General features: G+C 41.8%; 1 protein-coding gene across 1 annotated transcript in view; it reads right to left on the reverse strand.

Annotated features, from left to right (window-relative positions):
- Positions 1-3300: 3300 nt before the first annotated feature.
- Rorb (RAR related orphan receptor B) overlaps positions 3301-14871 on the reverse strand; it is a 175577-nt gene continuing 164006 nt past the window's right edge. The window contains exon 10 of the mRNA XM_051146232.1: positions 3301-3651. Within this exon, the coding sequence (XP_051002189.1) occupies positions 3496-3651 (156 nt within the window). The 3' untranslated portion in view covers positions 3301-3495. The remainder of the gene's footprint in view (positions 3652-14871) is intronic.

A 14871-nucleotide genomic window follows, 5' to 3' on the forward strand; every position in this document is an offset into this window, starting at 1 on the left:
TGTTTGGAAACTATATCTTGACTCTCAATGCTAATTTGGGAATAAAAGAGCCCCAGAAAAAGCGACACAAAGATAGCACAAGTCACAGACAGCATGGCCATTTGTAACTGTCAACCACAATTTGAAATCTGTCATTTTCCCTCCAAAATTTGCCTTTCCTTCTCCAGACTACAGATGCGCTGCAGTTGTCGTCTGCACAGCTTGTCAGCTCTGTCCACTGCCCGTTAGATCCCTGCATTTTCTTTGCTAAGGACATACACAGGAAACATGAATTAATCAGGAGACGATTGGGGCAGCCTTGTGGTTTGTTTCTTTGCCCACTTTCTAGAAGAAAATGAATATCTTTACTTGTATAGCACTTTCAGGCAGGTCCAAAGAAAAAAAGGAAATTTCATTCATTTTCTGACCCAAAGCCACTGTAGCGGGCTTGAAGCCTGTCAGAGAGGCACATTCACTTTAGGTCATTTACATTTTGTTCTCATCTTCCTGTTTTGCCCATCCCCTTTCTCGATGCATGTCTTTTTTTTTTTTTTTTAATTTAAATTTAAATGAAGCATCCCTGAGCAGATTCAGTGCAACATCTGCATCAAGCAGTGATTGTCATCCTTGAGGCAGGAAGGAGACAACAGACCCCAGTCCCTTCTTCCAGTGTGTACCTCATCCTTGCATGTTTTGAACAATGGCCAGTTCTCAGGAGAAGGAACAGCATGCTCAGACTGTGTGTGGTAAAGAGAGTTTTTCTTGCTGAAATCTCATGTAGTCGCTGAGATGTTCAAAGGGCAGTGTTTAAAGGCTTTCTTAAACATTAAAAACATGACTTGATTCTCTTTTAAGGGAAAATTGGCAACTGAAACCAAAACTGGAGCTCTGTCCTCTGGATGGGAAAGTGGGCGGAGCCTGTGCCGGGTACCACTGTTTGGTTTGGGTTCAGGTCCTAGCTCTGTTGTTTTTGTTCCTTTGCTTCAAAAGGTTCATGCTGTTCCAATGAACTGCTAGAACTAGTGGAAATGACGCAATTCCAAAACTAGTCTCTCCTGAGGCAAATGTGGGCAACAATCTTTTTCCTACACCACCCACGGGACAAAGGAAGAAAAAAAATAATTCTCAGCTACTTCATCAATTGAGCCGATGTAAATCCTCCAAGGTAAACTGAAGGCAACAAATGATTCCCTTTGCAGTGGAGTGGGATTCACAGGCTGACAGTGGGAAACACTGGGCCAACAGAACAAGGAAAACAAAGTTTGACATGAGTTCAAAGCTCAAAGGGGAACATCAAGTAGACACAGTAAGCACTGCCTATCACAAGCCAATCATAAAACATATATCGCATTTGGAAGTGGCTGGTTTAATTGAGTGCCTTCCATTACCCTGTTTTCCTAGCAATCAGTAGAGTAATCTTTCCATTAGAAGGAAATATGACTCTTGGAATTAATTCTTTATACAAAGAGCTGGCAGGAGTGACATTTACACCAAAAAGAACCGAGTCCCTGTAGCAGCATAACAAGCAGTCTGCAGCTGTCTTCTCAGAACCAAAGGTAATTTGGTTCAATGTAGTTAAATTAATTGAATATAACAGTGGTTGAAAAAGAGATTCATTATTTTAAAGCCTTTTTGTTTCCCCCCAATGGCTTGGAGTTCATCAATCATGAGGTGAGAAAAGCCCCTGTTTTCTGAAAGGAAAGACTAACACTAATGTTTTGATGGGCTCTGAGGCATTCTGAAGATGACTCTCAACCAAGAACTTTGGAAGAGCATAAGAGATTTAAAACAAACTAACAAACAACCTCCTCGCCCAACTAAATTTCTACTGATGAAGTTTTACAAAGAAGGAATGTGGTGTGTGGGCACATGTGTGTGTGTGTGTGTGTGTGTGTGTGTGTGTACAAGGAGAAAGGACAGGTTTTTATAATCTGGGGGCTTTTGGTGTCTTATGAACAAATATGTCCTCTAGCTGTTTCTGGGAAAGTCCTAGTTTGGACTATACATACTAAAGGCCTGGGCATTCTAAGAACTGGGCGCGGGGTAGGGAGGGAATAAATGGCTTCAAGTTCATGCTTTTCCGGTGCTTAATATCAAAAGAGAGTGGGTGAGGAACCTGTATAGATCACGCTTCCATTCCATACATTTCAGAGGCTAAAAAAATAACAAGTATGGATAGAGGATGTTATTTGAAACTGTGTAGGAAATAACTTTTGCATTGGGAAATATCAGTCCCATAAACAAAAGATTTATTTTTTCTAATCTTTTGAAATTTTTTGTTATATTTTTATAATACAGCATTTTGAAGTGGAGTAAATTGGAGGCCCCAGGGTTTAGCCTGTTTTCTCCTTTATTAACATGTTTTCTAACAAATTATCATGAGTGTTAATTTAATTAATTACCTCTTTACTTGATATGTTCTATTTCTTTCTGTTCTTTGGAAAAATGAATAGAAAATGTCTACTCAAAATGGTACAGGGAAGTTGTCTTACACTTCTGGTCATATATTTCTAGAAACATTGATGATGGTCATAATCTATAAACTGATTTTTTGTTTGAATAAATAATAAGCACCAAAGTCAAGTTTCTTTCACATGTTGAAATCCAAATCCAGAGGAGGGGAACCCCCAGTATTTTGTATTCTGGTGAGAAATAGGAAATGTCATTGTCTGTCTGCAGCCCACTCTGTAATACATGAAGTTGGCTTCAAATCTCTTTGCCCCACCCACAGTATGTGCTATCTTGATGGGGCTTTGATGTCCTTGATAGACACGGAGCTTTTAGAAAGCAGTTAACACCGATTCCTTTGTAGACTTGCTTCTGAATGGGTACTATCCTGTTGTTATGTGTGGATGAAAACTCTGGCCAGAAAAGAAAACCCTGATTGTCTAACATAAAAGAAACATATAACAGAGAATAAATCACAGGAGAGAGCCTGACTGAACCTCCATTGCTAGTGGGCATGGTATTTTAAGCCACAGTGCATGAATACGTAATAGTCATATATAATACTCTTACATATTATATATTCATTACATACATGCACAGCACTTTTCCAAGACAGTTACAAATTTCTACATGCATCAACTATCTAAAAACATAGAAATAGGTAAGCCTAGTCAGTGGAATTTTCTTAAATTATATTCGAACAATCAACAGGAAAAGTAACCATGTTAAAGTACGGCTCTGTTCTTGTATATATCTACAATAAAATTCTATAAACAGTTGTCTCCAAAACATACCCGAATAAAATTAAAAAAGATAACACCCAGTGTCCTATATTTGTATATTTATGATCATTTCAAAAACAAACGGACAAACAAACAAACAAACAAACAAAAGAGCCCCACTCAGATGCATATTTACATTCTTCAAACTGTAGCGGTGAAAAATAATTCTATTAAGTGCAGGACATTCCTAATGTTGCAGTAGTGACATTTTCCTTAAGTCTCCATGGACACATTGCTTTTGTCTTAACGGCGATGCATTCCATGACGCTGAGAGTTCTTGTCTCCTTCATTTGCAGACCGCAGAACAGTCAGGATTAAAGAGCTCCTTGTACAATGGAGGAAACAGTGTGTTCACTATGTCTGGATGAGATTGCTTAAATACCTGCAGCTTCTCCCCATGCAAGTTGCACACGGCCGTGATAGTTGGTATCTTGGCTATTAACTGCAGAACAGAGACAGAGGGAGACAAAGGGGGAAGCTCGTTAGTGGGCTGTCGTGTGAATTAGTGTTTTGGCGGGACCCAGATACAGATAAATGGCTTTGGTAAAAGACGTTCAGGAAGAAAGGCAGCTCACTTTCAGCTTCCCTAGAAAAGAAAACAAAAACATATTCCTCATCCTGTCGTCTAAAGGAAAAAAAAAAAAAAATCAAGGGAAAGCCAGCAAGGTAGCAAGGAAGGCTAAGGCTCTGGGTTCATTGTTTGAAATGAAATATGCACAGGAGGTGTTCTTGTTTAGTGCCTGTGAGTGGGTGCTAAGCAGGCGAGTTGCAGGGAAAATTCCTGCTTCTTAACAGTCAAGGAGGGGACACTGTGACAGTGTGACTCCTAGGCACTTTCTGTCTCAGTCGTTTCACTTGTAAAATAGGCTTGTTAATCCCTTCTCCCTTCTTCCCCTTCCTCCGTTCCCTCCCTCCTTCTCTTTCCCTCCCTCCCTCTCTCTCTCTCCATTCCTTCCTTTCTATCCTTCCCTCCCACCCTCCTCATCCTTTCTTTCCTCCCTCTCCCCCCCCTCTGAGTCATGTGACCTCAGTAAGGTAACTGATATGAAAGCATTCAGAAATCTGAAGGTATGAAACAATTGTTACCTAACAGTATTACTACCCATCGCTTCCTGCAGACTTCTAGAACTTGACTATCAGGTCTTATAACTTTGGAGGATTATACTATTAGGAAAGTCAAAGCAAGCTGCATGAGGTTATAACACAAAGGTGGAGGAGACCGAGGGGAGGGAGTCAGCAAGGATGGAGCAGGGCAAACAGAGAAGGCACTGGGCGTGAATATGAGCGGCTGCACTCACTACTATGAAGATGCCATAATGAAGCCTATTATTTCGTTCACTAATTGAAAAATCTTTTTGAGGTGTGACCCATGATTATCCATAATACTTGGAAGTCAAACTCACTAGATCTACCTGCACCTCCCTAGATATTTTTCACTCTGATGCAGAAAATGAGACCATGCTTGCTCAAGAAAGTCTGAGAGGTCACTGGCTTTGAACTTCCTCTGAAAATTATTCTACATATAAGTGGTCACTAGGCTTTGATTAGGTCTGCTCCACTTTCCTCCTCCTCTTTTCCCTCCTTCATCTTCTTTTTTGTGCTAAAGATGGAACCAGACCCTTGTGCATGCCAGGCAGGTACTCTACCATGGACCTATAGCCTCATCCTATCTGTCTGTCTGTTTATCTATCTATCTATCTATCTATCTATCTATCTATCTATCTATCATCTATGCTTGTATATGTATATATGTATATACATATATATTCATCATATATATAATCATAAGTGTAATTCTTTGAGTTAAAAGAAGGAAACTATGTTTGATAATAATTGAAATGATCCTCATTTTGCTGAATGCTTTAAAGGTCTTAGGAGACAAACGTTTCTGATGTTAAACATGCTTACAACCATCTTTTAGCTTAAAGAACCATCAAATTAACTTAAGCAAATGTCTATAGGACAATATTACTGGCAGGAGCGAGAGCACTCTTACTAAAGGTAAGGGAAGTAGTTCACACAGCCGGTCAAAGATGAACTGCAAGGTGACGATGATAAAATTCAATTAAGCAAACCCATGCGATCACCTGGCCAGCTCCCCATGTTCACCTCTCGCCGATAAGAATACATTTCAGCCTTTGAAGTAAACAGCAAATGGATAATTGCTTTGCAGTTTTCCAAAATAAGAAATTGCTCCTCTACTGCTAACTTTCCTTTTAACTACTGATTATCCTGTAACCATGCTATGAGAAATGTAAAACCAGAGTTAGGCATAGAGTTGCTGACACACTGAAGGGATCTGGACATATCTTTACGATGTGAGGGATGTGAGGCTCCAAACATTCAAGGATGTTTGAGGCATCTTGCCTTTGTAGCCTAGCCCTCTCTGCTGCTGTCAGAAGAAAGTTAGGAATGAAAAAAGGGAGAGTCTTTGTCTGTAGTGTGTGCAGACTTCCACTTAGAATCAAGACATTATCTCCAACACTGTGAACTACATTTCTTTCCATTCAAGATACTTTGCAATAATTAACTGCGTGTTTATTTTATATCGAGGCTTCACTAGACACCGGAACACACAAAATATTAAAGTTATTGCTCACAGTGTGCTTGCTAAGACAATTGGGGATCAATTTAACACATTGGAATAGAGTGTAGCCAAGAAGTGCTAGTTACTTGGATGTCCCAACTTCCTGTGACAAGCTTTCCCTGTCAATGTGACAGCAAATCTGAGCAGGGAAGTAAGAGTGAGAACTGTTCAGGCACTTGAGAGGGTACCCTCACATCCCAGAATCAGTGGCAATGCTGGACGTGCAGTGTGCTGAAGGCAGCTCACACTTGCTGAGGCAGTAGGTGAGTGAGCATGCTGTTTGGAGTTGATGAAGATGTGCACAGCCAGACTCTGGCAGTTCTTATGGTCCATGCCACAGTCCTTGGCTTTAAAGATAAATAAAGATGACCGGAATAGCAGACTCACTTTGAGTCTTGGGTAGAAAAGTGTCTTTTGTATATTTTTATATGTAAACAGTTTATAAGTGTCCACTTAACTGGAGCCCCTTGGGAAATTATTGAAGCTTTCTTAACCAGCTGCCTCCCACAGAAGGAAAGTACAACAATTTAGAAACACTTCTTGCACGTTACAGTGCTCCCTGAAATAGCTATTGAATGCGCGGAAGCCCTGAAAGCATTCTATAATCATCTGCTGTTGAATTGATGATCTGCGGTGCTGCTGAAACTTCCAGATGCAACGGTGAAATGACTGCCAATCTTTAGTGCGATAAGAACCACTGGAGTGCTTCTTCAAAGTGCGGATTACCAGGAACCTCTCCCAGGGATTCAGTTCCAACACGTCAGATTCCATGCTTGAAGTAAACATCTCCTGTGAACGCTCATGTCATGAGCCTGTGGAATAGGCTCTGAGAAACAGTGCCTTGGAGGCTCAGATTTTGCCTGTGTGTGTGTGCGGGTGGGGGGGGGGGCTTTTAAAAATTGACAAGTAAATTCTGTATTCTATCTGAATCAGTCATGTTTCCTGAGTGTCAAGTAGGTACGGACAAAGACATTTTCATGTCTATAGAGGGAAGGCTGTATTGTACAATGAGAGATAAGTTAGGAGCTCTCGGTGACATACAGGCGCCACATAGAGAGAATTATGGATGTGGGCTTTGGGAGCCGGCTGAGTGTGTTTAGATCCTAGTATTGCCACTCATACTTGTGCAATCCTGCACTTAATTCAGCTTCCTTATCAGTCAGATAGTATAGTAGGGTTTCTAGTGCTGTGATAAAACACCATGACCAACAGCAAAGTTTGGGAGGAGAGTTTGTTTGTTTGTTTGTTTTCCTTCCAGCTTATAGTTTAGTTATAACCAATCCATCAGGAAGGGAAGTCAGGGCAGGAACCTGGAGGCAGGAAGGGAGGCAGAAGCCAAGGCTTTCTGGTTTGCTTCTTATAGCTTGCTCAACCCACTTTCATATGCTATCCAGCACCACCCACCTCTTGTCAGATAGACTCACCCACATCAGTCATCAATCAAGAACATGTTTCATAGGCTTGATCACAGGCCGATCTGGTGGGGACATTTTCTCAATTGAGGTTCCCTCGTCCAAAATGTACTCTAGTCTGTGTCAAGTTGACATAAAAGCTAGCCAGCACAGATGGTGACTGTAACATTTCCTGCTTCAGAGGGAGGCTGGGAGGATTTAATGAGTCAATACACATGGTCTTAGAGTGCTGCCTGCCGTCTGCTGACGACACACATGATGGCTATTGTATTAGTTACTTTCTAGTCATTGCAACCAAAATACCGAAGAACGGCGGCATGTACAGAACTTTTATTTTGTGTCCCCGTTTCAAAAGCATCAGCTCATTATGGCACCAAGAGAGTGGTGGGACAGAGGAAAGTTTATTATTTCAGGCTGGAAGCAGGGGAGGGACTGTGCGAATATTAGAAAGCAGCTGACTTTGATGTTTTTTAACTAGCCCCTTAGCCCTGGGGAAACCTTATTATGGGCAGGCCCCCTGTGATGATTGGAATGAGAATGGCTTCCAAAGGCTAAGATATTTGAATGCTTGGTCCCTAGTTGGTAGAACTGTTTTGGGAAGGATTAGGAGGTGTGGTTTTCTTGGAAGAAGTGTGGGGTGGGCTTTGTGGTTTCAAAAGCTCACACCAGGCCCAGCCTCAAAATCTATGCTCCACCCCCAGCCTCCAATTTCAGGTACAGATGTAAGCTCTTAGCTACTGCTCCAGAGCCATGCCTGCCTATCTGAGGCTAAACTTCCTCCCTGCCATGATGGTCATGGACTCACCCTCTGAAACTGTAAGCAAGCCACAATTAAATGTTCTCTTTTTTTTGTTTGGTTTTTGTTTTGGTTTTTCGAGACAGCGTTTCTCTGTGTATCCTTGGCCATCCTGGACTCACTTTGTAGACCAGGCTGGCCTTGAACTCACAGCGATCTGCCTGCCTCTGCCTCCCGAGTGCTGGGATTACCTTGATCATGGTAACAGATATCCCCAGCCCATGCAGGGTGGGTATTTCTCCCTGAGTTTGACATCTGTGGAAGTGTCCTTACAGATATAGTGTGGTCATTCTTAATTTAGTCAAGGAGACAATGAAAGTTGAGGTGTGATACTTCGAGCTCCATCTATCTCTTCCTTCAAGGAGAGAAAGAGGTACACCTATGCCCTTCAGCCAAAGCCCGAACAGCAGAGACCCAAATTAGTCTTTAGCCAAGCACCCATCTTTGAATCTGAGCACATTGCATGCTATTTCATGGGAAAGTTAGGCATTTGCTCTTTTTGGAATGATAATGCAAAATCATGCTGAATTTATGTTTTCTTGTGTCAATAAAGTTGCTGATTGACTGAGCTAGTCATCCCAGTATTCTGGTTCTTCAGACCTTAGCTACTTCTGTTATGAACAGATCATTTGGGAAACTAAAAGCACAAGGGCAGGCCTAAACCCTTGAGGGTTGCTCGCTTGACTAGGGAGATAGGGAGCTGTATGCCTGGTTTTGGAAAGTGAACACCAACTCCTTGACTTTTTCTGCTAAAAGCTCAGGTCTTGACAGAGCCTGACTCATAGCCAGTTCTGCCTCTTGTATGGGACTTTAAAACCATTTTATATTGTTTACCTGTATTATGGGGTGAATAGCTAATGGACACTGTCATTAACAACACTGAGAAGGACAGAGAGCTTCATCAAACTTGTTATCTCAGAAGAGGCTGCGTGAGACAGCCCATCAGCTGTGGGAATGGAAGTGCTGGTGGGGCAAGAGCATTCTGCAGGCATGAAAGGCCAGGAGCCATGAGAGACACTGCCGAGCACTTGGCGGAGCCCACAAGGGCCCAGTGGAGGAAGCAGCTGGCAGCCACTTATTGCTCGTGAATATTATGTACCACAGCTGGGGGACCCACAGTTCAAAGGGAGCTCAGAGCAGCCTCAGCAGCAGTTAATGGTTCAACAACTTTTTAAACAGCTGGAGAGGTGATCCAGAAGTCCTTGGAGGTGGGGGGCGGGGGGAGTAATCAATTTGAAACCATCATGAAATTCCTTCACATTCAAATAATCCCCATCACAGAACTAGATAGAAGATCTATAAATGGGCACCTCACATTTCTTTTTTTAATGGCAAGCATTTCATATAAGAAGGAAACTTTAGCTTATATTTACAGGGGTCTATGAGGAAAAGAACCCAGCTATTTGAATAGACATAACAATCCTACAGTTCTCTCCAGAGAGTGGTTTTATAAGAGAATTCACATTTTAAAATCTGGTACATATGATGTTGGGAAAGTGAGACAAACAGAGGATAAAACAAGCCATCAGGATGTTGTCCATCCTCATGAAGAAAGCCAACAATGGTTTGATCAAAGAGGAAGAAAGGAGAGGTTGGATATATCCCATTTACTGGTTCAGGTTCACAGTGAGTGTGTGTGTGTGTGTGTGTGTGTGTGTGTGTGCGCGGGCACACGTGTGTGTATGTGTGTGTATAACCAGACCTAGGAATTTGTATTGAAATAAAATTAATCCTGAGAGTGATTTCCAGGTCGTAAACTCTTCCTGTTTTCTCCTCTGCCCATTCTTGACATTCATGTTCTGGCACATGTTCTTTCTACCTGGCCATTGGTGGTGACAGCAGGAGTGGGCATTTGTCACAGCTAGAACTGGGGTTTGGAATCAGTCTGACAGCATCAAGGTTCTTACTAAGTGTAGTGAAGACTACAAGTAACTTCAGCAGCTAAGTGCTGGATGTATACCCTCATGGGGACCTGAAAGCAGGGAATGTTGGTACACACACACACACACACACACACATAGGGAGGGAGAGAGAGAGAGAGAGAGAGAGAGAGAGAGAGAGAGAGAGAGAGAGAGAGAGAGAGAGAGAGAGAGAGAGAGAGAGAGAGAGAGAGAGAGAGAGAGAGAGACTTAAGATTGATAAATGTACGGTGGAAAAATTTTAAGGCTTCTGAATTCCAGTATCTTCATGAGTGGGAACTGCTTCTTTTTTCTTTAAAACTTTAGGTTTCATCATACTTTTCCACTGCTTCATCTCATTTTATATATTTATTTTTAGCTTAGTTAAACTTGACTCATGTTACGTGTAACTAAAGAACCCCATTGAAACCACCAACCTGCAACTTGAGGAATGAAGGGTAATAGACTAACTCTCCCATTTTACAGAGGCTTCTCCTGGTGGACAGTGCTTGGAATCTTGTGATGTTGGCCTTACAGTATGTGCTGGTCCATCATAAGCAGCTGAAGTACACAAACACAGCCTGGTCTCTTAAAGAGTCCCTGAAAGAAATGGGCATGCACTGCTCTCCATGTTCTCATGGCTCCTGTATTCCTAACAAATGCAGGCTGAAGGGGCAAACCATCCCCGGAGAGAGCTGTGCTCCATAGATTTATATTTGGAATTTAAAATTTGGAGACTCTGTTAGGGTGTTTTATATAATTCTGCCTGTTTTGGCATTATTCTGCTGGGTATTTACAGTTGTGTAGAAGCCCAAAGGGGAGCTTCGGGGATGCCCCGGATGTGGTTACAAAGGTTTGTTACATTGGGAAATTCACTGAGCAATACAAGCACTTTGAAAAAAAAATACAGACACTTAAAATTACAGAACAATTCCCATGCAAGTAGAAAAGAGACTAGCGAGATTGAGGACACAACCCACAATATCTAGGCAGGCCTGTCTTAGTTTCTTCTAGGCCCCACTGCTTACTTCACATGAAATTGACCCCTGTTCTCTACCTACCCAATGAGGAACCCTCAGAGCTCCCTCAGACCACACCGATATCCCACACGTGGGAAAGGGTATACACGCAAGGCCTCAACACTCCATTATTAACCAGAGCAGCAGCTGATTCTGACCCAATGGAGAATTCAAGAAAGAGCAGTGTGAATGGCTCTCTAGCTTCCCTGGCTCCTTCATTGTTTGCCGCATGGACTCTATGGGCCAAATGACTGTTTTCTTCCAATTTTATTTTACAGTGTTGTTGCCGATGCCTGGTCCTCATGGGAGGATACATCTGCACTTAGCTGAGAGTGGCTAAGAATGACGCAAGTAAACTTTCAATAGGGTTAACTCTCCCACTGTTTAAGCTTTTGCCTAATAACTTAGGTTTTTATGTTTAAGAAGTAGTTTTCTTATTTAGGCTATGATAGACAAGGGAATCAAAAAGTTAGAGAGCCTGTTGGCAGTGCCTTCCCAAACTCATCCTAGTGCAGGATTCTTGGGATGTTAGAAGCCTTTGGGAGGGGTGTCTCTTTCTGAGTTTACCTACAAATTAGTTGTTTAGGTGCTGGTAGGGTCTTAGATTTAAATTCCGACTCTCTTGCTCACACTCTGGCCCATTTTCAGAAAGACACATGATTACTTGAGTTTTTAATTTTTCTTTCATAAAGTAAGAAAATGAAAATGTAACTTTAAAAACTCAGTCAACCTATGTGGACAGGGCTGCACACAATCAGTTCTCAGCCACTGGGAATCACACATTGCTTCGACCCCTCATGTGATTTTGGTCATTCACTGTTTTTTGTTTTCTTTTTTAATTGTAATCATAGGAGTACTACTTTGCTTTATGCTTCACGTGATATGGCGTTATCTCTCATATGCACATATATTGCATCTTTGATCTGTACTAGATGTTTGTGAAGTAAATCAAGTCACTATGACTTAGGAACACCTTTTCCATGGGAAAGTTTCTTCTGCAGTGTAAAGTGGTGGCTGTGATGTTGTGTGGGTAGGGGGAGCATTGCTTCCTGCAAAGTTAGGGCTTCAGACAGTAGCACCTCACCTGGAAGGGGAAAGTCACGCCCAGCTCTTTCACTTAGGTGAGTGGTTAAGCTCAAACACAGAGAAGGGGATGGAAGGCTTTGTCTGGATTGGGCAGAAGACATGAATCATCCTTCTGCCTGAGCTTCAGAGTCTAAACTAGCAATGTCCGATAGAAACAGACCCGAGAATCTGATGCTCTCGTATTTGTCATTACAACTTAGGGTAAGAACACAACTCCAGGCATTCTACTTTCAAGACTGCTAGGAAAATAAATATATAACTAAGGATATCTCATGACTTTACTACCCCAGAACACACAAAGAAGGCCTGCGTCAAACATGCCTCCAGCTGTGGGCCAGAACCAGATGCTTCATTAGGTGAAGGGTGGGAAACAGACTTGAGAGCAAAACTGAGTGAGACACCCAGTTCTGGGCTTTGCCCTTGACTGTGAATATACTGTCTCATCATGATCTACCTTGGACTGGTCCCCACTTCTTCTCTAACTTTGCCCCTATGGTCAGAGCAACAAGAAGGGAAGACATTTAGTGACCTATAATGAGGAGGGACAGCAGGCCAGAGGTTTGAAGTGACAGCCATCTTCACAGTTCAAAGATTTACTGCTGATTTCCTTCCATCAGTTCTGCCTCAGTAGCAGGCCTGTTGTCCTCAACTGGTCCCTGAACATCACAGATCGTCACCGAGGAAGCTAATCTCCCCAAATGAGTCAGATCACTCTCACCACATCAGGAGCTGCCACTGCCCTGGAGAGTTGATGGAGAGGTTGACCCCTAGACAGACACCATCAACACTTCGTGGTGTAAGCTTTGGCTTAGAAGATGACTCCAAACAACACGCTTATGGTATATGGTATAAGTTTGAACCTTTAGGATGTGGGGGGAAAAAACCCCAGCCTTTTCTCTTCAACGTTACAATGGAAAACATCTAAGGAGTCCTTAAAATAACCACACAGGACTGAGCGGTAGAGGGCAAAGAAAATGTCTGGAAGAACCTTTGTTTTTTTCTTTTGGACATCAAAGGGTGTTATACTGAAGGGAACTTAAAGACCAGGCAGTCCAGCCTACTCGTTTCCCAGACAAGAAAAGTGAAGGCCAGAAACAGATGGACTGCCTCCTCTAGTCATATGTGGCTTAAAATATATATATGTCTATTTATTTTTTCATGAGCTTTCATGCAAGTGGCCAGTGTTATCTCATTTCCTGGGCTCTCAAATTCAGGATCTTCCCCAATCTAACTCTTATTTATAGTGTGAGTGAACCCTCTACTTTCCTCCATCTACAATGCGCATCCTCCACTTTCCCCATCATCCACTTTCATCTTGTGAAAAGTTTCCACTCCTCAGTGATGATATGAAACACATTATTTCTTAAACAGACATTTTCTTATTGAAGTAAAATTCCTTTGGCCAACACCAATAAAGCAATAGCTTAGCTTACATAGTCCTTTTTTATGGACTGAATGGAATACTTACAAATTATCTCAGACCTTTAAGGACCCCAAGACACTGATGGCACTTTCAGTCCTGTTATATAGGGAGTTTCAACTCTGTGTTTGGGGTTCTTAGAAAACACAGTTCTATAGCTGTTGTAGCTTATTAATAATATAGCACATATTAACATGCTTATGAGGAGAGGAAAATGTACTCTCTAAAACTTTTGTCTTTAATATCTTTACAAATGGGAAAAACTGATTAATTTATAGACACTGAAACTTCCTAGTTAATGGGTTTAGAACCCTAAATTCTTGAACTCTTACTAGATTGAAGTTTAGCACAAAGTATAAGGTACTGCTGCCTAAATTTTAATTTCAATGTATGTTGAAACCATGTTGGAGTCTGTTCTTTTAGGATGAAATTCAACAACTGCACTGACATTGTGCTTTATTTTGTTATCATTTACACCTATTCAGGGGCAAACAGGCAATTGGTATAATTCCCCCTTTTAAAGGCAAACAGGCAACTGGTATAATCCTCCCCTGAACCCCCCCCCCCCCGCCCCGCTTTTAAAATTCTAACAGAGGCTGACTGATGCTCCTTCCCATTCTATGAAAATAAAACCTAAGTCTCTGCCCTTGAATATAACATTTTGGGTTTGTATGGCTTTTCTTAGAAATAGCTTCAGATTTTCCCATGGGTTTTATGAATAGCAAATGTTGAGAATGGCCATTGTTATTTAAGATGTGACCATGAAGGAATAAGGGAAGTTTCTGTAAAGATAGGAAGAGTCTACAGTGAGTTGGAATGTTTTTCTCTTGAACTAATGAAAAGTATTCCTTTGGGGAGTTCTGTTGGAGGGTGTTAGTTTTCCTTGGGTCTTAAAGGTTCTCCAAAGGTGTATGTGCTAAATGCTTGTTGACAAGCCTGTGGTGGTGTTGGGAGGTGGTGAGAGGCCTTTAGCAAATGGGACATAGAGAAAGGAAGTTAGGTAACTGGGGACATGGCCTTCTGGGGGATACTGGAGGTTTTCTCTTTTCTTGATTTGTTCTTTGCATCTGGCCAGTATGAGGTGGGCAACTTCATTCCATCATATGTTCCTGCTATGGTGTTCTGTCTTTCCAGCGGCTTCAAAATTACAATGAAATGACCATGGACTGAAACCTCTGAAATCATCAGCCAAACAAACCTCCCCTCCTTATAAGTTGTTAATGTCAGGCCTTTTGTTATAGAGACAACAAGCTGACTTATACACTGTTCCAAACACTGATAGCACCTGTGCCTCAGAATGTTAAGGCAAAAACCAAACCAAAAAACAAAACAAAAAAATCCAAGCTCTCCAAACAAACAAACAAATAAACAAAACTCAAAACAAAAAACTAGATGTATTCATGCCTGCACTTGACAATGGATGTGAAATTGAGACAAATCAAGT

This window comes from Acomys russatus, chromosome 5 (assembly GCF_903995435.1).
Source record: "Acomys russatus chromosome 5, mAcoRus1.1, whole genome shotgun sequence".
Classification (NCBI taxonomy): domain Eukaryota; kingdom Metazoa; phylum Chordata; class Mammalia; order Rodentia; family Muridae; genus Acomys; species Acomys russatus.